The following is a 15,465-nucleotide window of genomic DNA, read 5'->3' as shown; positions in this document are numbered from 1 at the left end:
TCCAGCTTTTTTCTGTGTGGCAGGTTTTTAAGAAAAGTTTTATTGTTTTTAATACTTCTTTTCAGTGGCCTGCGTTAGTGCATATCTATTAGAGAAGTCATTGAAAACCAAATTGTTGGTACCATAAGGGAGGTTTTTTTTTTTTAATCATAGTTTGTTTCCAACAAAATTTTATTTCAGTTAACATGGACCAGGAAGGGACTCATTTGCGTAGCATTAACTGTTCAGAGCGGTTGTAACTGGTTGATCTTTCTCTCCGTGTTAAGTAGAAGTCGTTTACAAAAGCGCCTTCCTTCTCTGGAGGCAGGGAGGATCCGCTTCCGAACATGCCTCATTGATTCTTTACAGCTCTTTTATATAGCGCAGAGGTTATAATCCTCTGTCTGTCTTTATGCGAAGGTGAAGAGAGGAGGTTTGACTCAGCCGAGGTGGCCGAACCAGGCAGCAGTGAATAATAATAATAACGTCTGTCGCTTTACAGTTTTCAAAGTCCTCATGCCAGTGTTTGACCCTCCGAACGATTCTGAGGAGGGAGGGCGGGCATCCTGCTTTCTTCCTGGAGAGGAAGGCAAGCCCCGTGTGAGAGCTTCAGTGACTCACTCCTGGTGCCCCTGCGCTTCGTGACCGAACTAGGTAGAGAACCCCGTTATCCAGGGTCCACGGCCCTCCATGGGGCACCGCAGACGTCCCCAGAACTTGGGCTCCTGGATTCCAGCTTCCCTGTTGTAGCTCGTAGATGCAGTTGCCCACGCATGCTTCATCTGCCGTGTGAAGCAGGATATCCGTCAACCGATAGCCATTACATGCTCTGGTCTAGCTAGTGATTTACATGCAGTGGTGATACAAGCTGGCCACGTGTCTATCAATTTAATAGGAAGCAATCACAAAAACAAAACAAAACAAAAAAACCCTTACTCATAGAATGATTTTTTAGTCCAGCTCCTTCTTTCCACAGGGAATTTGATGAGACACTCATCACATTCACTCTGGTTAAGAGATAATCTTGGAAAGATCCATGAGCATTCTTTTTCCTGATGTCTGAGGGAAGTAGAGCTTAAAAGAGTGGGGGGCGTCACTTTAATCAGATGGCTTTCCCCCCTCCAAATATGGAGATTGTACACCCATCTTGTAAAGCAGAAAAGAAAGGATCCTTTGCTTACACCTTGTTTTGAAAATTATTAAGTCCTATGTTTTAATTTGTGTGTAAGCCCAGAAGCTAAAACTAGTTGTATTTGTTAGACATATAGATTAGATATATTCCTAGGGTGCCTGAATGGCTCAGTCAGCTAAGCATCTGCCTTCAGCTCAGGTCCTGATCCCAGGATCCAGGGATTGAGCCCCGCATTGGGCTTCCTGCTCAGCAGGGGGTCTGCTCATCCCTCTTTCTCTGCTCCTCCCCCCTCCCCCCACTCATGCTGGCTCTCTTTCTTCTCTCTCTCTCAAATAAACAAACAAAATCTTTTTTTTTAAAGATTTTATTTATTTATTTGACAGGCAGAGACCACAAGTAGGCAGAGAGGCAGGCAGAGAGAGAGGAGAAAGCAGGCTCCCTGCAGAGCAGAGAGCCCGACGCAGGGCTCGATCCCAGGACTCTGGGATCATGACCTGAGCCGAAGGCAGAGGCTTTAACCCACTGAGCCACCCAGGCGCCCCAACAAACAAAATCTTAAAAAATAACTCGTTACATTCTCATCGTTAATTTCATGTATTTAACGGATTCATGTATTTAACGAGTTATTTATCTGTAAGGCGTTAGGAGTAGTACCTGCTGGGTAGTAAACAGCATATAAATGCTGGCTGTTATCCCCAGCACCATCATCATCATCGTTTTATTTACTATTTCACTGCAGCCTGTGTCAGGGACCTTGCTCGTGTTGGGGCTCAGTAGCGAAAATCTCAGTCCTTGGCCTTACGTCTGGGGCAGAGTGGGCTTTGGAGGAGCCAGAGTCTGTGAGGGGCCGCGGACACACCCGAGGTTGTCTCAGGGCTGTGGAGAGGGGTTGGGTGTTCCTCCACAGGTGAAGGGTTCCTACAGGGGGCGGTATTTGAGCTGAAACTTGATGCAGGAAACCAAATTTGTCAGATGCAGCAGCAGAGGGAAGGCCTCTCGGCCTGTGGGAAAGACCGGATGCAGAGCTCAGAGTATCACACGATCCAGGAATTGCAGGCTGTTGAGTGTTGCTGAGTGTAAAGTGTGAGGCAGGGAGTGGGAAGGGAAGGGGGAGGCCCACTGAAGTCGCATGAAGGTCTGCTGTTTAGTTACAGAGTACTACCTGAGCGCCCAGCGGTGGGTCAGCCACTGTCCTGGGTACCAGAGAGAAGGAAGCCGGCTCCCTGCTGAGCAGAGCGCCTGATGTGGGGCTCGATCCCAGGACCCCAGGATCATGACCTGAGCCAAAGGCAGAGGCTTTAGCCCACTGAGCCACCCAGGTGCCCCATCTTTTTTTTTTTTTTTTTTAAGATTTTTTTTATTTGTCAGAAAGAGAAAGAGCACAAGTAGGAGGGGCAGAGGGAGAAGCAGGCTCCAGTCTGAGCAAGGAGCCTGATGCAGGACTCGAACCCAGGATCCTGGGATCATGATCCTAGCTGAAGGCAGATGCCTAACCCACTGAGCCACCCAGGCATCCTAGGGCTTCCTACCCTTGATCTCAGAGTCATGAGTTCTGGAACATACATCACAGCTGGGAGACAGCGGTAAATACACATCTGGAACGGCAGGGAGGCAGAGGCTAGTGAAGGGCCTGTGTGCCGAGGAAAGGGGCTTTGATTGTGTCCTGCTGCCCATGGAGGAGTTTTCCCAGCAGACTAGCAGCTATGAGAAGAGGTTGGATTTTTGTACAGAAGGTCATGTGGAGGGGAGGTTGAGGTAGGTAGGGCTCGAGGTCAGGAGACCGACCCATAAGTGTGCTGGAGATGAGTGTTCTAGGCGAATGAGGGCAGTGACAGTGAAGGTGGGGGAGGGGTTTTATGTGAAAAAGGCCTAGGAGGTAAAACTGACAGGATGGTAGCTGATGGCATGGGGTGATGCCTTGGGCTGTATCATGGGCAGCTGAAATGGAAATAAAGACAGGGAGGGTTGTGGAAAGAACATCATGAGCTCAGGTGTTGTTGGGTTGGGTTGGAGGCACCTTAGGACAGAGTTACAAAGTTTTCTGTTTCTTCTTTTTTTTAAACCAAACATATCTTAGTTCCCTCTTATCTTCAGAGCTGTTTGCATTTTTTGGCTCTCAGTATTGTATTGATTGTGTAAAGCTTTCTGTATTTAATTACATAGCTGTATAGATGGGGTTGTCAAAGTTTGAACAAAGATTCTTCGTTCTCTGGGAGAATGGGAGAGGAATTAACATGAGTTTCAATAAAGGATATTTCTGTCCTCAAATGGCATAAAGAATTATACCTACATAACCCTGTGTCATAGACAGAAGAGTCCTTAGACTAAGTGGCCCAAATAAAAATATACACAACAAAAAACTCGATACCAAAAAACTAAATAATCCAATTAAAAAATGGGCAGAAGACCTGAACAGACATTTCTCCAAAGAAAACGTCCAGAATAGCCAACAGACACATGTTCAACGTCACTCATCTCAGGGAAACCCAAATCAAAACCACAATGAGATACCATCTCACACCTTTCAGAACAGCCAAAATCCAAAAAGTCAAGAAACACCCGGTGTTGGTGAGGATGTGAAGAAAAAGGAACCCTTGTGCGCTGTTGGTGGAAATGCAGACTGATGCAGCCTCCGTGGAAGACAGTATGGAGGTGCCTCAAAAAATTAAAATAGAACTACCCTGTGATCCAGTAATCCCGCTCCTGGGTATTTTCCTGAAGAAAACTAAAACACTAATTTGAAAAGTTTTATGCACCCCTATGTTTATTGCGTCATTATTTACCATAGCCAAATTATGAAAGTAACCCAAGTGTCCTTCAGTCGATAAATGAGTGAGGAGTAAGAGGTGTATATACACATAATAGAGTACTGCTCAGCCATAAGGAAGAATGGATTCTTGGCCATTTGCAACAGCATGGATGGATCTAGGGAGTGTGATGCTAGTTAAATAAGTCCGAGAAAGACAAATACTATATGATCTCACTCATGGGGAATTTAAGAAGCACAGCAAATGAACAAAGACAGAAACCAACTGAAAAAACAGACTCTTAACTAGAGAGAACAAACTGATGGTTACCAGAGGGGAGCGGAATGGGGGGGGGGGTGGGCGTTGGGTAAAATGGGTGAAGGGGACTAGGCGGGTCCCTGTGGCCATGAGCACAGGGTAAGACATGACATGTTGAATCCCCGTATTGCACACCTGAAACTGACATAACACTGAATATTAACGCTACTGGAATCAGAGTAAAAATTACGTATATACACACAGGGCATCCTACAGCAGAGCATTTGGGCCACACATTGGCAGATGTCGAATAACGTGATCAACTAGAAGTCGTTTTTTTTTTAAAGATTTTATTTATTTATTTGAGAGAGAGACAGGGAGAGAGAGCATGAGCGAGGAGAAGGGCAGAGAGAGAAGCAGACTCCCCGTGGAGCTGGGAGCCCGATGCGGTACTCGATCCTGGAACTCCGAGATCATGACCTGAGCCGAAGGCAGTCGTCCAACCAACTGAGCCACCCAGGCGTCCCTAGAAGTCGTTTTTAAAGTTTTCTCTAGTATTATGTGTTTATTCTGATGATGCCCAGACCTGACAGGAGTTTTAGGCCCTCTGAATAAGTCAAGCTACGTTATGTTGTTAATTCTTTAAACATGGTTCATTTTACAGTGTTAATTTCCCCAAGATATAAAGCCACGTCAGCTGTTTGTTGGTGAAATGCCTCTGGGATAATCTGACTGCCGAAGCACCACGCCCAACTCTTCTGGAATAATTTTTGACCCAGTGAGATGCTGGAGCTCATCTCATGAAATTTAGAAGTTTTCACCTAGTATGGGGTTGAGTGTTCACAGATTTGAATTTTTTTTTTCTTTTTTGGCTAAGTGTAGGAACAGGTCACCGTGGCCGTGAGAAAAATTACTACCTTTAGCTAAGAAGGTTTTACTGAAGCAAGAAGAGCACGAGAGGACCTCCAGCAGTCGGAACGTTCCAGAAGGGGAAGCATTAAGTAAGGCCTTTCCTAGCTTGTGTAAAAGAAAAAGAAAAAAGATGCTGACCAGCCTTCAACTATCCAGTTTTATAAATTTTTACAAATATCTACATCACAGACAGGCACTTTCCCATTCTAGAACACATTGGGAAAATATCCAGAGGCAGTTGAGAATTTATACCATTATGGTACGAGTGTGCCCTCAGCGACTTTGTGAGCTCTGGAGTAATGTGAGAGTCCACTGGCAGCACACAAACAGGAAAACCACGCTGGATTGTTCAGGCGGCCCACAGCGGTCTTCTGCCAGGGTGAGCTTACCTGTTGGAGGCTGAGGCACAGTGTTTCTCAGTGACTTCCTGAAAACTGATTGTAGTTCCAGCTCTCGGATCTTCAGAGCCATCTGCAAGCCATAGACCTTTCTACCAGGCTTCAGATTTTTCAGCTCTCTTCCTCCTGCCGATCGATCCTGCTGGGAAGATAGGGCTGTCCTCATTTTGCAGTTAAAGAAACTGGGTCTCAGAGACGCTGACTCACTTCCCCGAGGTCACCCAGCTAGCCATGCTGGAGCTAGACTGCTTCTCTCACCTCGCTCTGTTCTGCCCCCGCCTCTGCTCTGACCTCTCCAGGGGGCCTGGGAGCCAGGAGCGCCCACGCTGTCCGAGGGGCCCCGGGAGCAGCGGTCCCCTGCGTGCACATGGAGGTGGTTGGAGCTCCCGAATGTGCTAGTGCCCGGAGAAGCGGCCAGCGGGCCCCGCGCTCCTTGCTTTGTTCGCAGCCAGTGCTACTTCTGGACCCTCATCTGCGTTTGTTAAAGGGAAGGCTTCCTTTCTGCCTGCTGGGTTAGTGAGCTTCCTGCTGTCGCTGCTGCCGGCTGCACCGGTGTTCCTGACACATGGAGGGGATTGGTGTGTCCCTCAAGGAGAAGAACCTTGAGTTCAGTAGGTTCTTGCCACCAGGAGGTGGCCAGTGTCAGGCTTGCTGTAGGCTGGAGAGTCGCTGGAAACGCCCGAGATGCCTACTCCCTCCGAGGAAGGCTAACCCAGGCTTTCCTGTGCGTTACCTTCTGGATGTCTCCTCCTGTGTTTGGAAGGAAAACCTTGATTGGTGGTTTTCGAGAATGGGAAGCTTAGAACAGTATTGAAAGAAAGAAACATACTTCTGACCTTTTTCCACTATTTTTTTCTTGCATCTTACTCAGCTCCTTGCATTGGAATCTCAGGATCAGGGTGCCTTTGCCTCCGGGAGGGGCTGGGTGCTCTCAGATAACCTGTCACCCCTACCGGGCAAGTCAGAAAAGTCCTTGTTACTATATTCAAGGCAGAATTAAACATACTTACAAGCACTGTCCTGCCTGTGTTACATGAAAGTTTTGGTGACTCAGGTGAATACTTGATACAGATGTGCTTCACAAGTTGTAAATTGGTAGAAAATATCAGTTGTTGTCATTGTCACAAATGGTCATGGAGTTTATTTTATTTTTACTTTTTTAAAAGATTTTTATTTATTTATTTGATAGAGAAAGAGATAGAGCAGAGCACAAGCCGGGGGGAGTGGCAGGCAGAGGGAGAAGCAGGCTCCTCACTGAGCAGAGAGCCCGATGTGGGGCTCCGTCCCAGGACCCTGGGATCGTGACCTGAGTTAAAGGCAGATGCTTAACCGACTGAGCCACCCAGGCATCCCATTTTATTAAGTATAAATTTAACCAATGATTTTTCTACCCAAGAGGTAGAAATTACTTTTCTCTTGGTTTCCTCTTGTGCCGTCAGCTCTTTCTTCTGTGACAGGGCTGGTGGGTTAGCAGGTATGGACAGGATTGTATCTAGTATGAGAAGGCTTGAGACCTAGTTAGTTTAGCATCACAGTCCCTCTGACCTTTCAATATCTGTGAGCTTATATTAGATTTAAAAAAAATTTTTTTTAAATCCTCTTTTAATTATGCCCCAAAGGAATCACATTAAGAAAAATAAGGGTCTGGGGGCACCTGGGTGGCTCAGTTGGTTAAGCATCTGCCTTTGGCTTAGGTCATGATCTCAGGGTCCTGGGACTGAGCCCATATTGGACTTTCTGCTCAGTGGAAAGCCTGCTTCTCCCTCTTCCTCTGCTGTTTGCCTTGCTTGTGTGTGTGTGTGTGTTCTCTCTCTCATGTAAGTAAATAAAATAAAATAAAAAAATAAGAGTCTTAAAATAAGAGAATAAAAGGAAATATATTTTCTTTAGATTCCACTGAAGATACATATATATTTTTTTGATTTTCAGTTAGGGTGAAATACACATGACGTGAAATTTACCATCTTACCAGTGGTTAAGTCTAGGATTCTTTAGCATTAAGTTGCTACATTGTAGTATTATAGCATTAAGTTGCCCTACATCACTGGGCAGCCAGTCTCCAGAAGTTTCTTATCATGCAGAACGGACTCTATATCCATTGAACAACAACTCCCTGTTTCCACCCTCCACCCCCTCACCTCCCCATCCCTCCCAGCTCCTGAGAGCCACCCTCCTGACTATAGAGATCATTTGGAACATTAGTAGTTGCAGAACAACAGAGTGATTTTTCCCCCCTCCCACTGGGGGGAATAAGTGGAAATAAAGCCAACCATCTAAAAACTACAAAGCTTACTCTGCATCTTTTCAGGAATTATTGTTGCCACATACCTGAGGAAGTTCTCTGGAAGGGCAGATACTTTGCGATGATTGAAGTTTCTCTGTAACACAGTGAGCGTCACCATTGCAGAAAATGAGGAGCCATTTTCAGATGTTTCGTAACCACTTTCATTTGTTTCATCTGACTGCAATTCCTGTGTTGGTTAAAAGAACATTAAGTGATGGTGGAATCACGGCCTCTTCTAAGAGCTTCCCGTCTCTCACATTCAGCTCTTAGGCCTGTGACACAGAGGTGATGTGAGTATTGTCTGAACATATGTTTTGTGTGTGACGTCTTTGATTTTTTTTCCCCCCTCATCACAGCATGAATAGACTAAACACTTTGCCTCGAGGATTTGGCTCTCTCCCAGCTCTTGAGGTCCTTGATTTGACTTACAACAACTTGAATGAACATTCTCTTCCCGGAAACTTCTTCTACCTTAGTAAGAAACTTTTAATTCTATAAATCTCCTTAAAATGGTACTTTGCGTTCTGAAAGTGAAATTTATTTGCCAGGGCCCCAACTCCAAGAGAAATTATTGGACGTATATATTTTTTTCTTCACACATTTCTTTTGAATATTCCTTCATAGCTCAGCAGTATGTATATTTGATATATAGTTATCTGACACCATTGCGCTCAAGTGGACTTAGTAATGTCATATTAACTTCCGGATGGAGATTATGTACCTAAATGAGATCAAGTCTCACATTTAGCTAAAGAACTTGACTTTCTTTTTAAAGAGCATGCCAAGAAAATACGATAATACATGTGTCCTCCCTTGTTGCTGTTAACTCTTTGTAAGCCACTTCCCCAAAGATATTCCAACTGATTATTTATTAAAAATATCCCTTAATAAACCAGTAACAGAATTTTTTTGACATTTCCAAGCAGGATTCTTGTTGTAAGTGTTTTAAAAAGATGTAGTCTCTTTTGCGTGTAGTAGGCAATCAAACATGGAGAAATCGTTTGTCACAGATAAACACACTTTTTCACCTGTATTCTATGCAAACAAATTGCTTGCTGCAGATACTCATAAAAAATGAGGAAAAACTGATTTTTTTCTGAGAACTCACAAAATATTTAGGAAAGATTTGCTTTCCTTAAATGAGTGTTCTGCTTCTCCAAATAGTGACACGTATGGCATCCAGCAATTCTGAATTTTCTGAGCTCATCTCCAAAATTTCATTTATAACCTTATGCATATTCTCATTCCCAGACTTTCTCAAGCACATGAAGCCAATTCTAAAATATTTTCTTGGGCCATAAAGGAAATGTTGTTGTGTATATTGACACAGAGTTCTGTCGAATTTTAAAACATTAGAATGTAATTGAATACCTGTAAGCAAACAAAACAGACATGGGATCATTGTCTCCTTTTTGGTTAGGGATAAAAAAGATGCCTTAGAATGTTCTCCTTCCATAGTTTGGGGGTCATGTTATCGCTGTGTAATATTGTGAACAAATTTCTGATCACCAGTATTCTGCCTGAGTTAGGGTTTCTGTAGTTTTAAACTCCATGTCATCATGTTCGCTCTTTTTTCTTCATTTATTTTTGTTGTTAAGGCTAGAGAAATAGTTAATAATACTTAGTCTGATTATGGAAACAGTGACCTGTGTTATGGTCTTCCTCACCTGAAAGCCTTTTAGTTCTTTATTTTTAACAGAGATGCACTTCAGTGATAGAACCGCTTTGCCCTCAGCATTGATACAGGTGTCACTGGTTTTCTTGGTTACCCTTCGGATGCAAAGCGTAAATAGGAATCAGAAATAATAGAAGAGAAACCGCAATCTTTTTTGAAAGCGTCTTGAAACCCTGTGCCAAACACTGCTGGAGCCCAGAGTTGTTAATTGCGTCAGTCCTCTTGGATATAGATGTTTTCCTGAACACACCAGCCCCACAATAAGCCAGTAAATCTAAGTTTGACCTGCTTCTTATTATTGTGAGCCCGAGGTGTGTCACAGGCTTTTCACCGAGCCAGGGTTATTAATCAAAGCTGACTCCCTCATATTGATCAGACCTCAAATGGTTGGATTCCGCGCCACCCTGTTTATACATTGCTGTTTAATTTGCAGCCACCCTGCGCGCACTCTATCTAAGTGACAACGATTTTGAAATCCTGCCGCCAGATATTGGGAAGCTCACAAAGTTGCAGATAGTAAGTAATTTATCTAAATTCTTAGAAAATCAATTCACTTCTGCAGCCCTTGTAGGAGTGGAATCAAGTCAATTTGAGCAGGAGTACAGTTTGTTTTGCGGGAATCAACCACTCCTCCTGCTGCTGTATCTGATCCATCTGCAAACACTTGTAAATAAATTGAAGGGACTGAGCCTTCAGAGGAGAGAGGGCACGGGAAAGGACGAGAGTTGCTGTTCAGCGCGTCTTTACGTGAACACTGTTTTGACAACTCCTTGTTTTCTTGTATTTAGCTCAGCCTTAGGGATAACGACCTGATCTCGCTGCCTAAAGAAATCGGGGAGCTTACTCAGCTTAAGGAACTCCACATTCAGGGGAATCGCCTGACCGTTCTGCCCCCAGAACTAGGTAAGGTTGCCGGTGAATGATCTTAGTTCCGGGGTTTCATTGATTACAGTGATCCAAATGAGCCATTCTGAACAACCCTTGCTCCTTCTATCAGGCACCTTCCACCGAGGTGCCCCTTTCTGGTCATTTCTAGTAGCACTTGTCCTTGACCGGGGTGCAGCCATTACAGGTTGATGTGTCCCGCTGCTACATTCAGGGCCCGAGAAACTGCTGAGGGGGGGTCTGCCAACTCAGCCCCTGCGCGGTGTTGTGTGGTGGGAGGGGGGAAGAGCCCAAGGTTAGTAGTAGTGGTCTTGCCTGGGGTCCTTCCTTTGCTAGCTGATGATCTTTAAAAATTTTCTTTTTCTTTTCTTTTTTTTTTTTTTAAAGATTTTATTTATTTATTTGGCAGGCAGAGATCACAAGTAGGCAGAGAGGCAGGCAGAGAGAGAGGAGGAAGCAGGCTCCCTGCTGAGCAGAGAGCCCGATGTGGGGCTCCATCCCAGGACCCTGGGATCATGACCTGAGCGAAAGGCAGCGGCTTTAACCCACTGAGCCACCCAGGTGCCCCTGATCTTTAAAAATTTTCTAATCAAACTGCCATTCTTACTTTTCTTCATCTCTTAATTTTTAATTTCAATCCTTTGAAAACGTGTATCCCCTAGTCCAAGTATTTGTTACAGCTGCGTGGAAATACCTTTGCTCGTCGTGTCTGTGGTTCTCCACTGACTCCATCTCCAGTGGAAATTGTTAAATACGTTCCAGCTGGTACTACTACTCCTGGGGGGCGTGATTCTTAACACTGTCTACCCAGTCACCCCGGCCAGGGTGGGCTTAGGACCTCCCTCGGAAAAAAAACATTCAGACGGGTTAGCCCATGGCTGAGGCTGTTCTGCCTTTCTGGAAAGCTCTCGTGTGCTCGTGCAGACACTCTGTGTCCTCTGACTTCTCCAGTCCCCTGAACTATATTGTCCCTCAGACTATGAATATTTGTGTTTCTGCTTCAAAAGAGCCTAATATAATTTATTATTTAAGATTTATTTATTTATTTATTTATTTATTTATTTATTTATTTGACAGACAGAGAACACAAGCAGGCAGAGAGGCAAGCAGAGAAAGGGTGGTGGGGGGGGAGCAGGCTCCCCACTGAGCAGAAAGCCCTATTCAGGGCTCGACCCCAGGACCCTGAGATCATCACCTGAGCCAAAGGCAGAGGCTTAACCCACTGAGCCACCCAGGCACCCCTAAAAGAGCCTAATTTTAAAGAACACATTTAACCAGAGTTCTTTGAACAAGTACCTCACATGAGTCTGGTGGTACGAAAGAGGCCAGTTATTAAAAATCGGAATGCAAGCTCCATGAGGGGAGGGTGGGGTTTGGTATCTGCTCCACGCTCTGTCCCCCTGCCTGCCCCGTGCCATGCTGCAGGTGGGCGCTCGAACGCGTACGGGACAGGTTAATGAAACGAGGGCCTCGGACACTGAGGCACTGGGATGGCCATGCACAGCCAGAGTTTGACTTCTGTCCGGTGCAGTGCTTCCAGTGAGGAAAGCCACAAGCCACACTTCTAGGTACTCAGTACCACGTGTGGCTTGTGGCTGCCCTGTGGGAAAATGCAGGTACACAACGTTTCTGCCAGCTGGCATGTTCCGTGGGGGCAGCGCTGGTCTAGAGGAAAAACATTCACATGATTTCATGGGACCATCATAAGGTTTCAGCCCCCGTTACTCCATCTCCTTCAGCAGCTCTTTTGTTGTGAATTGTCTAAAGGAATTTTTACTGATTTCAAGGGCCGAGAAGTAGCTCAGCTCATTTTCTTCATGAAGTGACAAGTGGACGCGTCTTACTTTAGGAGCAGGCTAAGGGATCAAGAAAAGTTCTCTGCGAACGTTTTTAGAGCAAAAAACTCCTTGTCAAAAGAAAGAGTTTGCACAGTGATTCCTAACCCGAGGGGATAATATTAATAATGACTGGGGGACTTTGGCTTCTTCCCTGAACTACTGAGTCAAAATCTCCATGCTGAGACTGATTTTTTTTTTTTCTTAAAGATTTTATTTTATTTTATAAGAAGAAGGGTAGAGGGAGAAGGAGAGAGAATCCCAAGCAGGCTGTGTGCCGAGCACTGGGCCCAATATGGGGCTTGATCTCACGACCCTGAGATCACAACCTCAGCCAAAATCAAGAGCTGGACCGACTGAGCCACTCAGATGCCTCAAGACTAATTCTTACATAATTTGGAGAAGCTCACTTTATGCTTCTGGTGTGCATCCTTGGTTATTATGACTAGGAGAAATTTTTTTTTTTTTAAGTGTATTTTGTCATTGTTCTGTTCCATTTTCCAAGCAAAGAGGCAATGTAGGGCATTAATCAGGGATTTCTATCAGATGATAGTTTGTTAGAAAAATAATCCTGGGTGACCATCTACCTATGTACTTACATATTTTGAAATCTTAACTCACATTGCTTATCCTATTTAAATATGGCTTCTACTCATATTTATCATTTCTGTTGAGCACTCCAATAATAAGTATATGTATTTTTATTCAAGAATAGAATTGAGGAGAAAGTTACTAAATGACTTCTTTTTTTTTAAACCACATGTAGGCAGGCTTAATCTCAACATCTGCCTGGTGGCAGCTTTCCCTAATTACAGGCAAATACTTTGCTAGAAGTAAATGAAAAGCCCCGGGGAGTTGCTGTTACAAATCTAAACTAAAGATGAAGGCAGATGTATTCTTTATTTTTGAATGGTGATTTTTTTTTTTTTTTTTAAAGAATCAAGACTAATATATACTGCGCGGGAATATAATAATAGCTATTGTAATTGCCAGCACAGATGAAAGCCTCTTGTGCCAAGGCGCTGTGAGTGCTTTTCTTGCTCTATCTCCCGTAATCATAAGCTGACTTTTTAGAGGTAAGGAGCTGAGCTGAGGGGCACCCATTGGGGCACAGCTAGTAAGTCACAGAGGCTTGGTTTGAACCCTGCAGTTCTCTCTCCCACCCCACCCCCCTACCCCGCTGCCCAGGCACTGCCCCCTCCCATGGCTGTCCAGCCACAGCAGGAATGTTTTGGTTTGACTTGTCCTCCACGGCTATGGTGAGCCTCCGGAGCTGCCCTGGCTGGCTGATGACTGACTAGAGACCGATGAACCTGAAGGGGCTTCCGTCTGTCCCTAGAGCATCCCTGGGCTGCAGGTTGGCTCCTGGGTGCATCTTTAGGTGCGGATAATGAGCTCTTCCCTGTATGTTTATATTTTATGTAGCGGAAGTAAGCGAAGTTAGTGCTTCTGGGATTTCTGCGAAATTTCCTTTAAAAATAAATTTGGAATTTAACGACTTGAAGCCTTATTGGTAAGACTATTTGAACTAAGCACCAGGAATCCAGATGGCTTAAATGTGTCGGATCTAAAATGTTCAGGGACACAGCACAATAAAGTCAGGGTCTTGGCTGGAATTTTTTCTATGTAATTATATTACTTTTGTTGTGACTCTCTGAATAAGTTACTTTATCTGTTGTGTCTGATTCCTAAACAGTAACACCCTTGATTTGATGTTGGTCCATATACCTATAGCAAACTGGGTTAGATGCAAACTGGGTTCTGTCGTTCCCCCATTCATTTTTTTTCATTCATTCAGACATTTGTTCAGTTCTGTGTTAGACTAGGTCTTGTCTCCAAGGAACTTACTTTCCAGTAAAGTAAAATTCACTTATTCATCAACTGTTTATTGGGTCCCAGCTTCATGCTTATTTCTTGGAGATTTGAGAAGGGAGACACCCCTGTGATCCTGCTGTGGGGGAGGATGGATGCGTGGATGGATGGATAGCATATCAGATGATAAATGGTTTTGAAAAATATTAGCATGGAAGGGAATGTCCCAATGGGGGCGGGTGATACTACTTTGTTATACAGAGTCCCAGAGAAAGCCTCACTCATAAGCTGTGTCATTTGAGTAGAGTCTTAAATGAGGGAGAGAGCTTTCCTGGCCGAGGGAACAGCAAGTGCAAAGGTCCCGAGATGGTCAGGTGTAGAGTAACAGCATGAATCACGTGGCTGGAACCCAGTGAGGAGAGGGGTCGTTGGAAGAGATGAGCTCAGTTGGGAAGTGGGACTAGATCACATGGGAACTTGTGGGCATTGTTAAGGACTTGGGCTTTTGCTCTGAGTGAGGTGGTGTGGCAATCTGAAAAATGGCCCCCAAAGGTGCCCTTGTCCCAACCACCAGAACCTGGGCATTTGTGATCTTGCATAGCAAAAGGACTTTACCAACGCGATTTAGAATCTCAAGGTGCAGAGATTATCTTAGATGACCAACGTGAGCCCAGTGTAATCACGTGGGGATCATGTGTAATCATGAGTCGAGTTGTGGATATCCTGAATTTGAGATGCCTTTTGGATGTCTCATTGAGGAAGGCACCAGGACAGTGGGGTGTTGAGTTGGAAGAGGGAGGTACATACAGCTGAAACCCTCTCCTGAGCCTGTCTGAATCCCAAGATCTCTTTGGGACCCATATTTGCAGCGAGTAGTCAATCTCTTCAAAGGAACATCGATGTCACTAAGTGAAGTTTCACCCAGATGTATTTAGTGGAAGAATTCGTGAGTGGAGTGGAGAAAAGGCCTGCGTTGCTAGGGAGGACGGAAGGGCACGTGGCCGGTCCAGGCCTCCGAACAGACGGCTCGCTGGAGTGGATGACAGCTTCGTGCTGACGTCGGAGCGGGCGGCTCCCTGACTGAGCTGTCCTCGTTCCCTCTTTTGCGTTCACTCTCCTGCGCGAGCAGCTGTTGCCTTATGAGCTGAAGATGTGAATTCTGTGTCTTTGCATGGTCTCTGCTAAATTTTCCAGGGTTCAGTGACTTGATCTTGCTGGAATCATTTCTGGTTTCTTGGCTTCTAGACAGACCTGGGACCTTTTCCCCTGCATTTGTCACCCAGGTAATTGCCTTTAGAGAAGGGAAGGACCTTGGTCAGCTAGGCATGCAGCAAAGCAAAGTGGTTTAGATGTTGGAACTGATCTACAGGATGTAAGCAGCCTGTGAGAGGGATGTGTGCAGGGCTGTGTACACCTGGGGCTAGCTGGCATAGCATCCTGCTTTGTATGCCAGGAATCAATGGTATTTTTTATTTCAGAAATATGAGAAGCATATGTATTCTTTCTAGCCTATTTGCGGAGAGTGGAAACAAATACTCATTCTGTTCA

General features: G+C 44.9%; 1 protein-coding gene across 1 annotated transcript in view; it reads left to right on the top strand.

Annotated features, from left to right (window-relative positions):
* RSU1 (Ras suppressor protein 1) overlaps positions 1-15,465 on the top strand; it is a 187,555-nt gene that overhangs the window by 50,733 nt on the left and 121,357 nt on the right. Inside the window, exons 5-7 of the mRNA XM_044229442.1 lie at positions 8,067-8,185; positions 9,819-9,901; positions 10,174-10,288. Coding sequence (XP_044085377.1) covers positions 8,067-8,185; positions 9,819-9,901; positions 10,174-10,288 — 317 coding nt within the window. The remainder of the gene's footprint in view (positions 1-8,066; positions 8,186-9,818; positions 9,902-10,173; positions 10,289-15,465) is intronic.

Source organism: Neovison vison, chromosome 12 (genome assembly GCF_020171115.1).
Source record: "Neovison vison isolate M4711 chromosome 12, ASM_NN_V1, whole genome shotgun sequence".
In the NCBI taxonomy this organism is placed as follows: domain Eukaryota; kingdom Metazoa; phylum Chordata; class Mammalia; order Carnivora; family Mustelidae; genus Neogale; species Neogale vison.
Note: the sequence above shows the minus strand (reverse complement) of the source record. Positions and strands in the feature narration are given on the sequence as shown.